The sequence below is a fragment of the Cyprinodon tularosa genome, unplaced genomic scaffold, assembly GCF_016077235.1.
Source record: "Cyprinodon tularosa strain WSP-4 unplaced genomic scaffold, ASM1607723v1 ctg76, whole genome shotgun sequence".
Lineage (NCBI taxonomy): Eukaryota > Metazoa > Chordata > Actinopteri > Cyprinodontiformes > Cyprinodontidae > Cyprinodon > Cyprinodon tularosa.
In genome coordinates, this window is record NW_024039518.1 from 2,802,664 (window position 1) to 2,822,537 (window position 19,874).

General features: G+C 35.5%; 1 protein-coding gene across 2 annotated transcripts; it reads left to right on the forward strand.

Annotated features, from left to right (window-relative positions):
• Positions 1–1,608: 1,608 nt before the first annotated feature.
• Positions 1,609–18,432, forward strand: f13a1b (coagulation factor XIII, A1 polypeptide b). Of its 2 annotated transcripts, XM_038270405.1 has the most exons (15): positions 1,609–1,779; positions 6,999–7,213; positions 7,944–8,132; positions 9,379–9,627; positions 9,709–9,827; positions 9,904–10,011; positions 10,099–10,273; positions 10,970–11,108; positions 11,948–12,051; positions 14,244–14,332; positions 14,485–14,638; positions 15,079–15,354; positions 16,577–16,737; positions 16,834–16,970; positions 17,426–17,567. In XM_038270405.1, the coding sequence occupies exons 2-15, from the start codon at positions 7,027–7,029 to the stop codon at positions 17,565–17,567; spliced, it is 2,229 nt and encodes a 742-aa protein (XP_038126333.1). In that variant the 5' UTR covers positions 1,609–1,779; positions 6,999–7,026. The 2 variants fall into 2 exon arrangements, with proteins under 2 accessions (XP_038126333.1, XP_038126335.1); XM_038270407.1 differs by lacking the exon at positions 1,609–1,779 and having other exon boundaries at positions 7,027–7,213; positions 17,426–18,432.
• The last annotated feature ends 1,442 nt before the right edge of the window (positions 18,433–19,874 follow it).

Below are 19,874 nucleotides of genomic sequence, written 5' to 3' on the forward strand. Positions count from 1 at the left end.
GAATGAATTCATTAATCAAAATTAATGTGTTAAATCTGGTAATTTTCAGAACTCAACTGCAAGCTGAAAAGGTGATTCAGCCATTTCATTTAGATGCGGCAGCACAGATAAAAATTAAGAAACCCTGACTTAGATCATTCCACTGCAGTCCTGGCAGTCTCTGCAGCATGCTGCCACTACAGTATTCTACAGAAGTGAAAGTATATTCAAGATTTCACACAGTATCATGTGTCATCCATATAAATAATTTTTTTAATATTCCATCACTTTGTGAGAGAATGAATTACAAACAGGTAAACTCTCTTTACACTAGATATCTTATAAAGTGGTTTAAGTATCGAGTGTTAGAGAAATGCACCCCACACTTTTTAGATTTCTATTTCTAAACAACAGTTAAAGCCAAAGCTATTTTCTATTTTATTTAATTTTTTTATTTTTATTTTATTATTAATTATTTTAATCATTTCTCTCTCTCTCTCTCTCTCTCTCTCTCTCTCTCTCTCTCTCTCTCTCTCTCTCTCTATATATATATATATATATATATATATATATAGATATATATATATATATATATATATATATATATATATATATATATATATATATATTTATATATATATCTATATATATATATATATATATATATATATATATATATATATATATATATATATATATATATATATATATATATATATATATATATATATATATATATATATATATATATATATATATATATATATATATATATATATATATATATATATATATATATATATCCTTCTGTTGATGTGTCACACAGAATACAATTAGAAGACTTCGGGCTTTTTCATTCTTATAGAAAACTTTAGCAAAGCAGTTTCAACTGACAGCCAGATAATGAGCTCTTTTCATCATAGTTTTGCTTGATTTCTTACTTGCTGACAGTTCTTAATAGAATAAACCCATTAGGAAAATGACAGAATTTCTGAAGTCATGGTGTCAAAAAGGCTGTAATGATTTAAATATTATAAAGCTATTATTGATTCATACTTTGCAAGTAGACTAAAGCATTCAGCTTTTTTATTCGCTGTTATCCTAAAAACATAAAAAATAAAACTGGATCATGTTGAATAACAACTAAATTCCCACAATTACATACGTTGTGTTATTTTTTGTTAATCAAGCAGATATCAACACTATGTATGACTCTTTATACAGTGTGATGTTACTCTTTAGTTATGTTTCATGTGGAGTTATCCAACAATTTTTTGTATAATTTTTACATTTATCATGTATTTTTTCCTGTAAAAAAATTGGTTCCTGTCAAAACATTTCTGAGATAAATGTGTTTAGATCATGTCCCCCCGTTTCAAGGCTTCTGTGCAACAGTTTGTTCCGGTACTGTCCTCTGCAAACAGTATGCATGTCATAACAGAAACAGGCCAGTGCTGGTAAAGAAAACCACAGTGTCGAAAGAGTGCGATTCCCAAAATAAGATAAAGTAACAGAGGCTTTATCTGGGTGAGTTTATCGGGCTGAGGCTGGGGGTGGAGGGGGGTTGTCCAACCCACATCCTGCTCCAAACATTTGACACAAGAACAACTTCAATACACAGACACACCCAAACTCCTTTGGCCCTCTTCCTGGGCTGGTTGGGTTTATAAGCAGAGCCAGAAACTCCTGGATGGAGCAGCAGCACTGGATCAACTCCACCAACCAGCAGCTTCTCTCCAAAACTCTAACCGAGGTGCGATCTCAAAGCAGATCTCCATCTTAGCCTCTAAAACCTGACTGGTGAGTAGATACGCCATTTTACTGCAAATTTAGTCGCTTTTTATTTTACAGTGGCTTAATGAGAAGATGCTAATGCAATTACAGAAACAGTTGAGAGTGACTTCAAAAAAAGTTAACTGAATGCTTTTTGCAAATCTGTCCCACAATAATTCAAAATCATGACTTTAAAAAAAGAAAAAATGCCTATCTAAACACATTATAAAATGAATTTCACGAGCCAGCAGAGATATCTTCAGAATTGCATTTTATTGCAGCAACAAAAGCAGACATTCCTCATCTTAAATTATGAAAATATGTGTTTAACTTAGAGCAGATGCTCTTCTATGATGGAACAGATTTTTTTCTCTATGGAAAATGGGAAGGGGGGGCTGCTATGAGTTTTATGATGAAAAATTGCACAAAAACCAATTTATTAAAGGCTGGAGAATATCTTTTTTCTCATAAAGTTGTTTTCATGAAGTATTTAGTCTTTATCAAAAAAGAAAAAATCAATCACAGTTATGCCTTGTAGGAATTTCATTTTTCTTTTGGCTTTTAATTAATGTATAAAATTTAATCATTATCAAAAGCACTTTTCAAAGTGTTTTTCAATATACATATATATCTATATTAACTGATGCCAAAACAGTATTAAATACTGTTATTTACATTTCTAACATCAAATATGGTGAATGCCTTATAATACAAATCTACTTGCTTTGCAACAGTAATTGTGGTGATTTCTCACCCAAAAAATGAAAACATTCTTGTTGTAGTGACAAAATCTCAAAGTATTTTGCATTAACATCATTAGGCAAGATTTAAGGTTGGGCGACAGGAATATTCAGCCTTTTAGGACTGTTTTTGGTCTAAACATCTCAAACTAATACACTGTTTTGCTGGTTTGATATCAGAATCTAAAGAAAACCAAATGAGATTCTAAAGATCAGTCAAAAACAGAAAACAAGATCATGCTAATATAGCATATTAAAATAAGACTGATATCTTATCACTTCCAAGTTTAGGAGCCGCCTTCAAAAAATCTCTAATGTCTAGTTTAAATAGATCTGTTCAGAAAAAAACATCCAGCAAAGGTTTTAACCCACAACACAGGAAGTGATTTTGATGACAGATGTGAATGGACATTTTACACTTAACAATGAGTCAGAGAGGCAGTTCCACAAATATGTGCTTTCTGCTCAATTTTTTACACACTTTTTCTTATAAAGCACAAAACAAATGCAGAGACAAATGCATTGATTTGCCTTTGATGCCAAGCAAAGCATGAACAAAGTTTTTTTAATATTAACAAACCCCTAAAACTCACATATTAAATTTTACATGTATGACAGAGGAGCAAGTATAATAGCAAAAGATAAACATTTTTAAATGGTGCAAGAAAAAACAAGGATCAACAAGCATGACATCAAGGAGAAAGACTTGATTTTAATGTGATTAGTAACTGAACTGAGAACTAAATAAAAGGGAAGTTGATGTAAAACAGGTGTTTAACAGCTGAGGGGACGGTAGAGAGAAATTCAACAAACACAACTAAAAAAAAAAAAATTCAGGGAAATCCAACGACAAACACAGGAGTGTAAAAACAAAGCTCCATAAGACAATAAGAAATTACAGAATATTATACATTTGCACAAATAGTTTCAATATTGAGATCTTAAAAAAAGAGGCCAAATTCTGGTATATACATGCATGGTATCTGGACTTTAAAAAAGAAGTATAGAACAGGAACCCACATTGCACAACTATTGATTTCACCAAAAACCTCTGCAGAAATGTACACTTCAGGTTTTTATCCACATCTTTAGTATCCTTTTCCTGTTTTTTTGTTTAATTTTTAAGAAATAAATCTTTAAAGTAATCTTGTCAAAGTAAATCACAGAGACAGAGAGAACAGTTAAAGCTGGCAAAGAAAACCAGAGCTAAGTTAAAATGAGGAAGTTATGTCCCCTTGAAGGCAGTTGCGCCTCGGGACTTCCCTTCCGGTTCTTTTCCTGGGAGCAAGTTGTTTACTACTCTACTCTCAAACTGGGTAAAACCATATAAAAAGGACTATAAAAACAGGAGTAAAAAAGTAACAGAGTTTATTCCAGATCAGGTCGTTACAGGACAGAGAAAAATGCTTGGAGCTTGCACAGCTGTGGTCTCAAAAATCACGTCCGCGAGCGTCCAGCAAAGATTGAGCCCCAAACAAGGTCATCTCCTGCTTCTTATAGCTCATGAGTCTATGTGTTGCACCAGAAACTGACACGTCATCCAAGCCCCAAGATTACAGATAGCTCTCCTCTATCAGTCCGGCTCCAAGATGTGCCCGTATCTTGTGTATCTTTAAAAGACAAGAAAGCTGTTCTATTTAGATGACCAACTTACACAAAGTGACATCCACAATGTCAAGGAAGGCCATCTACTCTATCTGGCTAACAAAGTAACAATGCACATGATTTATAAAAGAATAAACCTAACAACTATAATTAGTAATACTCACACTTTTAAATTTGATGCCAGTTAACCTACATTAACAAGTAACTACGCCTGCTGGGGGGAAAATCAATTTCTAATTCTTAAAGATCAGGTTTTTATTTTCTGCCTTTTAACTAAACAGACACACAGACTCTGATTGTGCTCAACATCTTCGTAAATGTGTCTAAAACTTTGTACTCTGATGAAGGTAATACCATTTAACAGGTAGTTTAGTTAATCCAAAAATAGTTTAGATGACCTAATGTCAAACCTGCCATTGACTTAATTAATGTCACATTTTAAATGTACCCCAGTTTGTTAAACCACCAGGCAGGGCAAACAAAGAGCAACAGTATCCTCTGTGTGATTCATCAAATCCAGAGAACCTGAAGCATGGCTAAAATGACCTCAACTCACATGGGGTTCACATATTTCCAGCTGGCAGCAGAGGCCAGATGGGCACGAAGCCGCAGCGTTGATGATGACAGGAATACGTTTCCAGTTTGGAGAAAACCGTCGAACAAATAAAAGCTGTTTTCATTTCATGCAGGGCGCTCTCAGCTTCCAGCTGGTGTGGCAGACACCTGGCTGAGAGTTAGAGCAGCTGTTATATAATGTGGGTGTTACACAGAAAGAGGGTTGGGGCGAAGTTTGGATGCATTAGTCATCATTTAACACAGTGAGAGCTCTGTTTTCTAACAAAACAACAACAACAAAAAACACTAGATCCACATTTATGGACTCTATGGGATGCCTTGGCATAGTGGGGGAAATATACAGGCAGAAGCTTTCATTTGGTTAAACATTCATAAATAATAGCAAATAAAAGTCTAATTTTTATAGCAGAACCAAATGTTGCAAGTTTGACTGGGATTTTTTTAGACTGAAGTCAAACAGGACAAAAGACTACGTCATAAAGAGACTACATGCATCTGCAAAAACTCGTCTGCTGTCAAAAGATGCAAATGCTGCTTTCAAAGACACCTTATAGCAGCACAGAGACACTAATTATTTTCAGTTCATCTGAGACCTCTATGGTCCTTCTGAGAGAAACCTAGGTTACTGCATTGGATTAAAGAAAACAGAAACACAATAGACAGACTTGTCTAAAAGTACTTAAGCCCCAGGAAGTTTCTAATTTTCGGTTACGCTACAAACTGAAAGTTTCAATATTTATCTATTTTAAATCATGAACCAAAACAAGGCTTAATTGTAAGGGGAACTGGAGAGGAACTATCGTTTTCTTGTGTTTTCGTTAATAAATCTGAACTGCAGTGTTTTATTGAAATATTTTACAACTTATATTTCTACCAACTCTGCATATCTAGCATGTGAGTATTTTGCTCATTCTTCTTTGCATTGGAAGCTGTCAGATTACATAAGAGCATCACTAAATTGGACTTTGACTGAGTCATTCTAACATACATGGTTTGACCTGGGATTATCCCTCTGTTAGTCTGGCTCTATGTTTAGATTTGTTTTCCTGCTGGAAAATTAACCCCTACCGCCATGATTTAGGAAAGTCTTTTACACCTACCTATAAAATCTTAATACATTACCCACATCTCCACAGATTAATGCTGAAATCACTATGTGACATCCTCAGCAGTAGTTTTTTGCGATACAAGTATTTTGCATACTTGCTTAAAAGTTCAGTTTTGGAAAAATCAGACCAAAGCATCTTCTTTAACGTTGAAACCCATTACCAATTATGGCTTTCTGTTATCATTGGCCTTCCTTCTGCCTCTTTCACATAAAAAGGCCTGAGCGCAAATGTAATTTTCCTGTTGACACATTCTGCTGTCTATTTCTTTGCCTTGCCAGATAGCAAACATAGATGGCCATCTCTTAGCAGCCATTAATACTAATTTAGATATTAACTTTTCCTAAATTTTATCCTTGCCTAGTTTGGTTTCTTACTTGAAGTTAATGATGTTTGTTCATTTAAAATTCTCTAAAAAACAAACAAAACAAAAAAATAAAGATTTAATAAAACAGTTAGGTTATTATATGATTAAGCTATAAACAAGGGACTTTTTTGCTTATTACATGATTGTCTTGCCAGTAAGTTTTATTTTGGGGGAGGGTAAAAATGTCCCACAGCAAAAAAATGTATCTGTCAAGCCCTTTTGGAATCATGTATCATTTTATTTCACAATGAAATAATATTATCAATGCTACTAAAAGAAGTTAAAGCTGCTGCAGAAATTTCGAAGTAATTTCCCTATAGCACAACTTGCTGCTGCAGGAAGTTAAACATTTTTATGAGTTGTGTTGCAAATTCTCTCACGGATAAGCATTTATAAGATGTTAAATTAAACTTATAATGGTTTTATTTTTTTTTCAATCTTTTTTGCATGTTTCATGAATTTGATGATTTATCATGAGTAAATAGTGCATATTGATGCAACATCCTCTCTTCTCTGACAACCAAACAAAAGAAAACACAATACTTATTAACAAGCACACATTTGGAGTTCTTACAGGAAGGGGAGTGACTGTACAGCAAATGCCTCCAGCCGAACCACAAACACATATGGTGACCACATGCAAGGCAAAAGCTTGGAAACTGCCATTGTTTCATCACTGACTTTAACTTAAAATCTGAACACTAGTCTTCATACTCTAACAATTAAATAATGAAATTCTGCTCTTTAAACTTTGATTGTAGTGATTCCTTCTGATCCATTAAAATCCATATCATCTGTTGTCAGCCTGGTAGAAGCTATGCTTATACTTCTCTCTCTTACTACCTCTCCCAGTCTTACAGTGTTTCAACCTATCATCAAAATGTCTGACCAAGGAGCTTCCCCAACCCCTTCTGCTCCTCCACCTCCTCCTACTGGACGTCCTCCTAAGGTTGGCATCCGTGGCCGAGCCTCGGCTCCCTTCGATAGCTCAAACCTTGAGGCAACAGACATGCCGGAGTTAGAGTACTTTGTGGCAGCAGGGCCAAGAGGATACCCTCCTCTGGCAGGTGAGGACCTGAAACAGTAGCATCTGTTAGGACATATGCAGTAATAAATAGGAATATTAAAACTCCATGGCTTAAAATGTGAGAAAGAGAAAGGGTTAATGCAGAAGAATAGACTGCTTCCTCAGAAGCTCTGTGAAGATAAAGACTTCTGCCTGTAAGTGACAGTTTTTCCGTTAGTCTTTGGACATGATTGATGGATGAGTGACGTGCAAACTAGATGAAGAGTGCAGACTTCCTGCTGCTGCAGATCTCTGCCAGCAGAGATGTCCAGATGAAACAAAACTTTATAAATAGACTAACTGGAAATTTATTCAACTGCTGCAAATAACTACATGTGAATATATTGGCAGAGGGTTCAAGGGCAGAAGATTTTAATTTAGCAGAACTTCAATTTTTATTTAGTTTGAAGTTTGGGAATGTTTGCACAAGAAAAATATAATTTATATTTATTAGTAGATTAAGTATTGAAAGGTTTTTTTTTGGACTATAATTTTTCAGTAGCTTAACCATTGCTTTTTTAAACACCTCCAATTTTGTTGACTCTTCAGAGAGTCCTGTGCTCTTGGAGCCAGAAAAAAATTTAAAACTGCACTAAGCAGTTCATTATTAGGCATTTAAATGAATATAACTTGCACAAAAAGTAGTTTTCTTGCTTTTCCTTAATCAGAATCTTTAAGAAAAATTTTTAAACTTTGTTTTTTTCCGTTTCTTCCCCTTCTTGTCCATTCAGAATACCTGGACATCTGGGATGTGGACATGATGAGGGGGCGTGATCAGAGCAATAAGATTGAACACCACACCAACCTTTACCAGTCTGACAATCTCATTGTCCGCCGAGGTCAAGAGTTCACGGTCAAGATCACCTTCAACCGTCCATACAAACCTAACCAGGACAAGTTTGCTGTCGAGTTTGTCATTGGTAAGATATTTCCAGATAGAAGTCTCAGTGTGGGATTGATTTCCCCGAGATTCAGTTAAAGTAGTCAGCAATTAATGGCACCACAACTTCTAATTCAGAAAGATTATATAGTACCTGGAATCCTTAAAAAAGAGACCTTCAAAATATATATTCCCTGAAATATTCTTCACTAGTTTTAATTTAAGTGCTTTTATTTAATGGGGGAAAACAACAACACTGCACACTAGATGATTGTTGCATAGTCACCAGTGCTAAACCTTCTGCCACTATGTTAAATTACTTGATTGATAATTCAGGAGTTCCTGGAGGTATCCTTCTAATCCCTCTGCAAAAAGGGCGAGCTTAGATAACCTGCTATTTAAGTAAGTGTGTAATGGTGTTTGCAAATAAAGGAAAAGGCTGCACAGAAATAGCTGCTATTTAATTTTAGCCATGTCTATAGTCAGACAAATACAAGCTTAAAACTACTGGAACTGTAAGCAAAACTGAAGGACTGAAATCTATCTGACACACATGGAGGATGATAAGAGACATTTAAAAATTCTCTACACAGTTTAATCTTGCAAAGCGGCTGCAAATGGAGGCATCTCGTGGTTGCTATATGTAAAAAGTTAGGCACAAACTATATGGAAAATACTGTGATAGAGTAATAGAAGAAAAGCCGGATTTTCAGTCTGCATAAAAATAACAAAATAAGTGAGTTAAGAATTGGAATAATTGTACTGTACAGTGCTTTTACAATATAAATACTGTGCATCTAGAAAGAATAAATAACCAATATACAGCTAAAAACATTTTTACAATAATTTATATGTGAAAAATAGCAGCATGTTGTATAAGTGACTAAGAAAACTGCAAGAATCAGCATGAATGTAACAACTTATTGAGGATGTTGGGAACAGTGATGGTGTTGCAGCTGCCTAGAGGAAGGATCTGTGAAAACGCTCCCTTTTTTGCATTTAGGGTGCAGCAGTTTGTCACTGACGGAGCTCTCCACTTTAGCAACAGCTTCATGCATGGGGAGGGAGACATGATCCAACAGAGATGTTATTTTAGTTAGTGCCCCTTTGTTTCCCACCTCCTGCACCCAGTCCAGGGGACATCTAAACACAGCGCTGGCCTTTCTGATTTGGTTTTGATAAATTTACCTGATGAATAGGAAAACATCTTTTGCAGTAATGCCAATAGTTGTGAATGTTTACTACCCCATGCACTAAAAACCCTCTGATTCTTCTTGTTCTCTCAGGCTCCAGCCCTCAGTACAGCAAGGGCACCTACATTCCTGTGTTTCCCACCAGAGAACGTCAGAGCACCTGGGAAGGCCGCATCACACATACCAATGACAATGTGGTCACCATGGCCATCACTCCTCTGGCCAACAGCATTGTGGGCAAATATCACATGTATATTGCAGTGCAGACTCCTTTTGGCATTCGTAGGACAAAGCGGGACAACAGCAGAGATTTATACATCCTTTTCAACCCTTGGGTAGCAGGTTTGTTTACCATACGATACATTAGGTTTGATTTTGTAGGCGTTTTTGAAGTGCAACGTTGGACTATTGTTCTTCCCATAGAGGATGCTGTGTTTCTGGATGATGAGGCGGAGAGACAAGAGTGTGTGATGAATGAGATGGGGATCATCTATCATGGCTCCTACGACGATGTTTCTGAGAGAAACTGGAACTATGGACAAGTAGGAGGAAAATATATTTACATATTTTCTGATTTCTTCAAGGCTCTGATTTTTTTTTTTCTATTTCACCTCTTAGTTCAACTATGGAGTTCTGGAGGCCTGTCTGTACATCATGGATAGGTCTGAGATGCCACTCACCAACAGAGGAGACCCCATAAAGGTGACCAGAAAGGCCTCTGCAATGGTGAGGAAAACAAAAAAAAAAAACGTCTCAAGAAAATGTTAAGTTTTAAAAATGTCTTTGAAATGATAAAAAACATTTTCTCTGCAGCTGAACGCACGTGACGATGATGGTGTGCTGGTGGGGAACTGGACCGGTGACTACACCTACGGAGTAGCGCCCACTTCCTGGACTGGCAGCACTGACATCCTGCTTGGCTATGCCAGCAGCAAGATGCCAGTATGCTACGCTCAGTGCTGGGTCTTTGCTGCCGTCTTTAATTCCTGTGAGAGCTTGTTTTAGATGTTTGAGTATTGTCCTGTTCCAATTATTATTTTCCACTAGAGCTCAACAAGACAAAAATACAGTGTGCCTTTGTCAGTACTGATTCTTAGGCTTAGGTCCTCTCATTATGCTCTGGCCCTATTTTCAAAGGTTTAATGATCTGAAATTAATGTGTAAACTCATCAACATCTGCATATTCATCAATATTATTAACAGACCATGTATAGTGGGATAAAGAGTTTACAATTAATGTCTTTTTGAAAAAAAAAAAAAATATATATATATATATATATATATATATATATGTATATATATATATATACATATATATATATAACTTTGCATACCAAAGTCTGAGTTTATGACTAACATTACGTTCAGTTTTGAAAAGGCCGCCTTATTATGATCTGAGAGGGTGCCTGAGATAAGCAGAATTTGGTGATTATCTTTGTTAATAATATTCTTTTATTCTTATGAAACATGCTTTTTTCTTTTATTTAAAATTGAAAACTGACTTTCAAGAGAAAAGTAAATTATACCTAAGCAACAACAACCACTTCCTAAGCTAAATGCTTTCCGAAATATATGAAACTTATCAAAGACAAAATCCTTTAAGGAAATTCATATGTATATTTACACCAAGTACGTCATCCCTGAATTATATCTGTTAAAATTTGGTCCCATTTCTGTGTTCCAGTCCTGCGCTGTCTGGGTATCCCATCCAGGGTTGTCACCAACTATTACTCTGCTCATGACAACGATGGAAACCTGAAGATGGATATTATTTTGAACGATAACGGCAGCATTGATCGAAAACGCACCAAGGATTCAATCTGGTATCAAATGCTCTCTTCATAGATCTTTAAGTTTTATCTAATCTGTTCTTGAACTCCGTTAGATGGAGGCAGGATGTGATGCTTGTTAGGATCTTGCTTTTTATTGTGATACAGATCCTATCTAAGTGGTTTGTTGTTTTTGAAGGTCTGGCAGTTTTCAGGCTTTGTGTGACAAGATACATTAGATTGTTGATTGTAGTTACTTGCAGTATAATTAATAAAGAAGGTGTTTACTTATAAATGGTGCCATTTTTTCCTGAAGTGATTGAAATCATTGTTAAAAGATGCTTTTTTTTATTGTGTTATCTTTAATATTAAAACGCGTTTGATGATCTTAAACATTTAAGTGTGCATAAAAACAGAAAAGGACCTGTGACCAGTTACCCCGGCACTGTGCTCTCAGTTCACTTTCATATCTGGACTTCATTGAATATTCTCTTCTGCTTTCCTGATTAACTAGTTTATGTTGGAAGCAAAGATCCATGAGCTGGATCCACTGGTCAGGGTCAATCCATTGCATTATTGAGAGCAAAGGACACTTTAGTTAACAGATAATCATCTTACTAAAGTTGGACAATTTATAAATTTTCTACAATGCAGAAATCACATTAATGAGAAATTTGTTTTATTGTATTTGCAGATGCTATAACAATTATTTCAACCTTCTTGGGGCATTTAGGGTTCCTAAGAACATGTATTTTAATGTATTAACTGAATTTTTCACACTGTCCTCAGTGATGTAGAGAAAACCAAGGCTGACAGAAAAGGTCCTGTGTAAGAAGTTAGACTGTTGGAGCAAATCTTACTTTCTTTGATTTAAAAAATATTTTCTCTTTTAGGAACTATCACTGCTGGAATGAATGCTACATGTCCAGACCAGACCTCCTGCCAGGTTTTGGAGGCTGGCAGGTTGTGGATGCAACACCACAGGAAACCAGTGATGGTAAATGGTCTTCCTATGAAACTAGCATACAGCCTTCTGCACAATTATTAGCCTAGAGATGCAACTTTAATTTAAGTAATTGGTTGATGCAGGAGAATATTTTCAGAATCACGTTAGAAAAGTCCAAGCTTAAATCTAAACAGATTTACAACATTAAAATAAATGCTTTGAGCCTAGTGCCCTGGCTCTTTGCAGCCCTGGTGATAATATTTTGCAAATGATGCAACAGGAAATGTTGCTCTAATCTGGTTGGAGCTTACAGAGATGGTGATCAATGTCATTTATCTTTGTATATTCTCTTTATACTGTCCTGAGTGTTGAATGTTGTCCCATGCTCTCTCTGTTGAGTTTTCTTTAAAAAATAAATTATCAGAAGAGTTTCTCCAATGCCAACCTATCTGTGATGTCTTATCTACAAAAAACACATGTGCTAATAAAAACATCAGTGGAATTTGGAGTTGTGGGATATAATGCTTTTACACGGTTATGATCAGTCATTGTGTTTTTGGCAAGATGCCTGAATTTCATGAGTGAAGTGTTGATGGTTTTCTGAGGGCTTGTTTACAGTAGCCTAGCCTCTGTTTGGCTGTGACTCGATCCTGGAAAGAAATATCAGCTGTGCTGCCATCAACACCTTTGTTTATAGATGTTGGAAATTGGACTGTTTTTCAGTGTAGTCCTGTTTCTCTGACTGTGACTGGCTGGCTGTGCTCTCTTTATCCTCTGACATGGGAGCTGGCTTGGAGCTTGTCTGCCTGGCTGTGTGTTTCCTGGACGGGGCTGCCTTTTACAGCCGCTTTTTGTATCTCTGCTTCTGTCTCCTTGAACCCCAGTCAGCCTCAGCAGATAGCCAACTGGTTTTCCTTCGATAGAAAACGTTTAATCAATTAGACTGTATGATCTGGTTGAATTGTAATGTGCCTTGCGATGATGTTGTGAATTGGCGCTATATAAATAAACTGAAATAAACTGCATTGAATCCTGTCAGCATACCCTGGATCAGCTGTTGCTATAATGTATCAGAGATTCAGGGATTTATTACCACTGTTATGCTGACGATACTCAGCTGTATTTGTCTATAAATCCAGATAAGTGTGAACATTAGTGTGTGGTGTTAATTTTTGACACTTTGAACTATGTTTAGATAAATTCAGCCCTAATAAGTTTTGAATTTCATTTTTTTTCTTCTTTTCTCTTTTTGATTATTCATTAAGAGTTTTGTTCCAACTCTCTCACAGTGTAAACTGTTTAGCAATTTTAAACATGTTATTTCAACTCAGTCTAGTCTGGCGAATATAGAACATGTAAAAATTGATTATAAACTGCCTTGGGGTTGAATTAACGCCTCAACCTTGGGCTGGAGGTAAGGTGTGGCCTTTCACAGAAGGAATTTCACACACCTTCCTTACTTGTTTTGAATTAGAACTAGTATGCTGGTTTCATAAAGCATACGCCTGTCAGAGGCCAAACAAGCAACCAAGAACCCCATCATGTAGATAACACTGTCTTTTCACATCACAGCAGTTGATATGTCAACATCACAGGTTTCTCTGAGCTTACACAGCATGCTCAGAGATTGAGGCTCCAGACAGGCTTGGATTTAAACATCCTCGACCTAATGTTGCCTACATCATAATTAGCTAGGCCGGATACATGTCAGATTACATGAACTCTGAAAGAAGTTTTTTTTTTTTGCCTTGGTATGATACTACTACATTTCACCTCTTCATCATTGCCCTATAAAAGTATTTAATTATGGTTAATTTAAGGTATGGATTTGTAATAAACTACTGAGGTTGTTTGAGAGCTTAATATTAGTGGGACGACTTCATCATCTCTTCCTTGTCAGGACATTTCTTTGATCATGAAACATACGAAAAACATGAGGCTCTCAAAATGAAAGGTTTCCTAAAAATGGGGCTAAATCTAGTTTGACAACATTAGAAAAAAGTTTTGATAAATCCTAGTAAAATGTAGGAAACTCATCCTTAAACTTTTGACTATTTTTTACCTCCCTGACCATCATCATTGTGAAATGTGAAATTTTAAGGTCTTTTGAAGATCTGCACTAGTGGTACCAATAGGCGATGAAGACACAGAACTTTGCAAATTAACAAAGTATGTTTGGACCTTGAATGTATATGAATGCAAATGTACTGAATCTTGTTTTCCTTGCTGCTTTATTTGTGAAGGGATGTACCGATGTGGACCTGCATCAGTCCTGGCCATCAAACATGGACAAATTTGCTTTCCATTTGATGCACCCTTTGTGTTCGCTGAGGTTAGTTTATTTACCTCTAGAGCCTTTAAGAAGTATTTAAACTTTCTGGAAAATTACTATAAAAGTAAATATATTCAACATCCATATTATGTTTTGTGCCCAACAGTCATAGATTTAGCCAATTGTTTTTTACCTGTCTTTCTTCCATGCAGGTCAACAGTGACGTTGTGTTTTATGCACGGAAGAATGACGGCACCATGGAGCCAGTTAAACTGAACCAAACTCACGTGGGTCGCATGATTTTAACCAAAGCTGCGGGAAGCGAGGGTTGCAGAGACCTCATTGATCAATACAAGTTTCCTGAAGGTCAGTGATCACATCGAACTCAGGTGCCAGTGTTAATTGGAGCAGCAGCAGAAAACAGTTTCTGCTGCTGACAAACAAAACAAACCTCACACAAGGCAACACAAAGAGAAGATTAAATTAACAAATTATTGTAGGTAAAATGCAAGAGTGCAAGTATGAAGTCAGAATATTTTTTCTAAAACATTAAGGTAGTGCATAAAATCGATAAAATTGGCTGCAATTGACCATTTGTGCAGTTTTTATATAAATACTGCATGTCATCTGTTGGACTCATTGTAATATTTGATATATAAGAATAATTCTGACATCATTTCGAAAAGATAATTTGGACCATTTTTATCCACAACTACCTTTTCCAAAGCCTTTTCACATATAATATAAATGAATCCCTTCCCTTTATTAAAGATTATACCTGTGTTAAACACTTCAATCTAATATAGGGAGCCCAGAGGAGCGGACTGTCCTGGCAAAAGCAGAGGAGTTTGGCTGTAGGCGGGAGAAATCCAGCCCCCCAGAGGCTGATGTGGAAGTGGTCCTGCCTAACCTGGAGATCAGTGTTGGGGATGATCTGGAGCTCAGTGTGGAGTTTTCAAACTGCAGTGACCAGAAGCGCACGGTGGAAGCCTACGTCAGTGGGAATGTGGTTTATTACACCGGAGTCTCCAGCAACGAGTTCTTGTTCAAGACCCCCACTGTGACCATTCAGGCCAAAAAGAGTGAGTAGAGGCTGACATGAGAGGAGAGGGGAGCGGGCTCAAGAGTAAGGAAAGAGACAAAGACATATCACATAATTACAACTTCTAATTTGCATAAAAGCATATGAGCACATGGGGATGAGCATCATTGCAGTTTAATGATAATAACACAGAGAAAAAATTCCATATGTTGCACAAGGAGAAACAGGTTATACTGTATGGACAGGTTAAGAGAATTGCATTGAACAATGACAGCAATTAATCTTATACTAAGGGATACATGGAGAATAACACTGAATGCAAGTGAAATTTTGAGAAACTGTGGAGCAGCTGAAACATAAGACAAAGAGGAGGATAAGGGAGGAATAAATATATGTATTTATTTTAAATCACAGAAGTTAAATTTTTGAAAGGCCATGGTTTTTAAGAATATTTTAAGAGGGGAGGGGGATACTGTAAGCAAGAAAAGAGACAAAGACATATCACATAATTGCAACTTCTAATTTGCACAAAAACCTGCAGACCAAATCCTGGGGATGAGCATTATGGCAGTTTAATGATAACATAGAAAAAAATTACATATGTTGCAAACAGAGAAACAGGATAGTATGGACAGGTTAAGACAATTAAGCATTGAACAATGACAGTAATTTATGTTATACTGAGGGATGCATGGAGAATAACACTGAATGCAAGTGAAACTTGGAGAAACTATGGAGCAGCTGAAATATAAGACAAAATGTAGGATAAGGGAGGAAAAATATAAATATATATATTATATACATATATTCAATCATCGCAGAAATAAAATTTTTGAATGGCCATGGTTCTTAAGAGCAGTCTTAGAATTTTCAGAAGGGTTTACCATTTATTGTTATATAATCGTAAAATGATTAGGTACTAAAACACTCAAACAACATCTGATCTGCTGATACTCATGTCTCCCATATGTTGAAATATGTTTTTTTATTCCACATAGAAAGAACTATTGGATCAATGTGGACTGAGAGGGTGATGACCGAGAAAGTTTTCACATGGTCAAAAAAACTTTTTACAGTAAGAACAGACAAATGTTTAACTGTGTGTAAACAATGGCTATAAAGAGATTTAGAGACTCAGGGTGAGAGAAAAATAATGTAACTCTACCAACTGCGATGCAGGGTAATGGCAGCACCATGCAGTGTGTCTACATCACTGATTACAGGTGTATAAGGACTTCTTAATCAAAGTGTAACTGTTGCAGGTGTGAGGGAGCTAATTACGGTTCAGTCGAAGGACTACATGGATCATTTGGTGGAACAAGCCAACCTCCACTTCATTGTCACTGGGAAAATCAAAGAAACTGGCCGTATCGTGACTGCCATGAAAATCATCGCTCTGCACAACCCCAAACTCACTGTCGAGGTAAGATAATTGGTACAATTTGTATCTGTTTGAATTCTGAAACTATGAGGACATCTTTGGAGTCTGTGATCCTTCTGTATGTTGTATAAACTGCAGCTGATCGGCAGTGCCAAAGTGAATGAAGAGATGATGGCTACTGTGCAGTTTACCAACCCCTTCTCATTCAACCTGGAGGAAGTGTACCTGCGCATGGAAGGAGCTGGGGTCATGGAGCCCAAATCCAGATATTACAGGTGAGCATAGCAGGCAGAAAATACATAGGAATTTTCCTTTAAATAAAATGTTTTTATTGTAATCTGCAACTACAGCCTTGCATTTTATCTATATCAAAACATATGATAACATTTTATCCAACATTCCCTTGAGTTTATCTCAGAATCATAATTCGTTTACATTACCCTATAGGCTGTGCAAGAATGAAGAAAGCTGGACTTTAAAGTTTAGACAAATCCTCAATCAAAATAGATGACATTAAATTTAAATTTATACATAGTAAATGTATACATTGTTAAATTTGTATTATTTTTATATTTCTAATAAAAAACTTTTGAGCTAACACACTAAAATTAAATACTGTAATGAGCTTCTGATTTATGCTTCTGAGTTTTATTCAATATTTCCAAAATATACATCTTCTGACAGGAGTCTGGTATGTCTGGTTTGTAATGAAAAACCTTGCCGTTCACAGTCTGATCCCCGGAGGCTCCTCTCTGACCTGGACTGAGATGTTTTCTCCACAGAGGACTGGGAAAACTAGAGTGATCGCTACTCTGGACTGTTCTGCTCTCAGACAGGTGTCTGGTCAGGCGTCCATCACCATCAATCCATGAAGATAACCAAGCCATTACTGATACTCTGTTAAAGCATACAGTGCTGTGCAGAAGCTTTAAAGCAACCTTTATTTCCTTTATTCTTAGCTAAGTAAGTGAAAAAAGAAACCGAGGCCTTAATTAAAACTTCAGAAAGTATAGAGAACTGTTGATACATTAACAATTGCAGGATTACAATCTCAAGATGAAGAAATTAGTGATGACTGAAAGCCTTTGTACAGTAAAGTGCTTCAGCCTAATTAGAGGAATTTACATTCATAAGAATTGACAATAAATTTGATTTTTACCTTTAACATTCACATAATTTCACAAATACATTTTATGTTTTTAGGCAGTATAGATCTTGACTTCAGGTCCCTGTTTTGTGTTCTTGTTATTTGACCACTAGGGGGCAGAGTGACTTTAAAAATAAAAAGGGAATTGTGCTAAATTTTGAACACTTTCTTATTGGACAAGTTAACAGAAAAATAATTTCAGGCACAATTCTCTTTAAATATGCAGCAAGTCCAGTATACTGCTATATGTATTTAGAAATATTTAAGCAGACATATAGTCTCTATGCAATATAACAGCACCCAGTTTATATCTATGTGCTTGCTGTGGCAAAGACAAGAGGTATAAAAGCGGTTGCCTTAAAAATATGTACACACAAAAAAAGTATACCGAAAGCTTTTCTGTACCTTTATTTGGTTTTTGCAATTCGTTTTTTTAATTTTCTGTAAAACCTACATTAAATCATTTCCATATGTTATATAACTCTGTACTGAAGAAGATATATTTATATCAATCATCATATTCATCATCATCCTTTCTTTGCCTGGGAATTAATAAACAATTCAAAACAATAAAATATTAACAACAGCGATATTTCATGTGTTTTATTTTACCTTATTCACCTTCAGCAAAATATCTTTCAAAACATCACACAATAGACAAATAAATTCTTCAGGAATAATTTGAATATACCCACTTTACCTACCAGAGGGTAGGGTAGCAGTTACCAGTAACTGCCTTGTTTATTTCATACATAAATTTATAAACAAATCAGTTTGAAACACATCCTCCATTTATATATTTGTTTTAAGTTTTGTTAGTTATAAATTCTCTGCACCCAATGATCTTTATACCTTTTAAACATCCTTACTTTAACTATTAACAGATAACAACATATGGCTGTAAATTAAACTTAAATCACAAAGAGAAAATACAATATCTTTAGACCAGGAGAACCTGTCAGCTCGTTCTTAAAGAAATCTTCCTTGTAAGGATTTCATCTGGCATTAGAACAACTTAATTTCATAACCTTACCGTTTAACAGCTTTATTTTATGTCAAATGGCACCCAACTCATATCAACTTCTACAGCAAGACTGATTACAGCTACATAATAGATCTAAGGAGATTGGCAGGCATTGGCATTGGCATTTCTGGGTATGGCCTCAAACCCCCATGCTGCTGCAGCAAAAAATTAAACTGGACATACCATAGAGTCAAGGTGGAAAAGGTTATAAAAATGAAGGTCAAAACATAATTTCATTATATTGAACATAGAGTCAAAAGCTTGCCCTGTTGAGTCTAAATCTATTTACTGCACCATCAACCTAAAATGTCTACCATTTTCTGCAACTTCATCGTAGTTTATACAACCAGCACAATATCATCAGTAATTCACAAAACATTAAACAATAGATAATAAATTAAATCTAGCTTAGCGTAAATATTTCCTTCAGTTAGGTTATTAATATAAATAGCAACTAATATTGGTGAAAATACCCCACCCTGTTTTTATTCTAAAAGGGGAAGCAACAAAATGTGTTTACCTGTTTATATGAATGTGGGGTATTATAAAGAGCTTTAAAAGCATTAATTAATTTCACACCAACATCATGATGGAGTAATTTAGATTATTTTTGTTTGTTTTAAACAAAACAGGTCTCTCTTGTAAATTAGATTTTGGATATCAAGCTCTATAAATAAATGTGAATAGAAAGTATCTAAAAAAAACAGATCAAGTTATTTTTTTTTTAATCAGCAAAATAGTTGAAAGTAGTTTTCCTTTCATATAATCCTGCTATCACTACTGTGGAAAAACAGAAATATGATCAGTAAAGGCTTGATTCTTTTGAAAGCAATTCTGCTCATAGACCAATTCACCATATGCTTCCAATAAATTGACCTATTCCACAAAAAATAAATAATACCATTAAAGAATCATGTTTGAAATAAATAATTGAAAATAAAACTTTTTTTTTTATTTAAAGGGAAACGCCAGTTTTTTGCATGGGCCCCTTGATTTTATGTTATTACA

Excerpts from the sequence above, each read along its gene's own strand:
- f13a1b (XM_038270405.1), top strand. The coding sequence starts at position 7,027 with ATGTCTGACCAAGGAGCTTCCCCAACCCCTTCTGCTCCTCCACCTCCT. Across the intron at positions 9,628-9,708 it reads TTTCAACCCTTGGGTAGCAG|AGGATGCTGTGTTTCTGGAT; the intron begins GTTTGTTTACCA and ends TTCTTCCCATAG. Across the intron at positions 16,738-16,833 it reads ACCCCAAACTCACTGTCGAG|CTGATCGGCAGTGCCAAAGT; the intron begins GTAAGATAATTG and ends TATAAACTGCAG.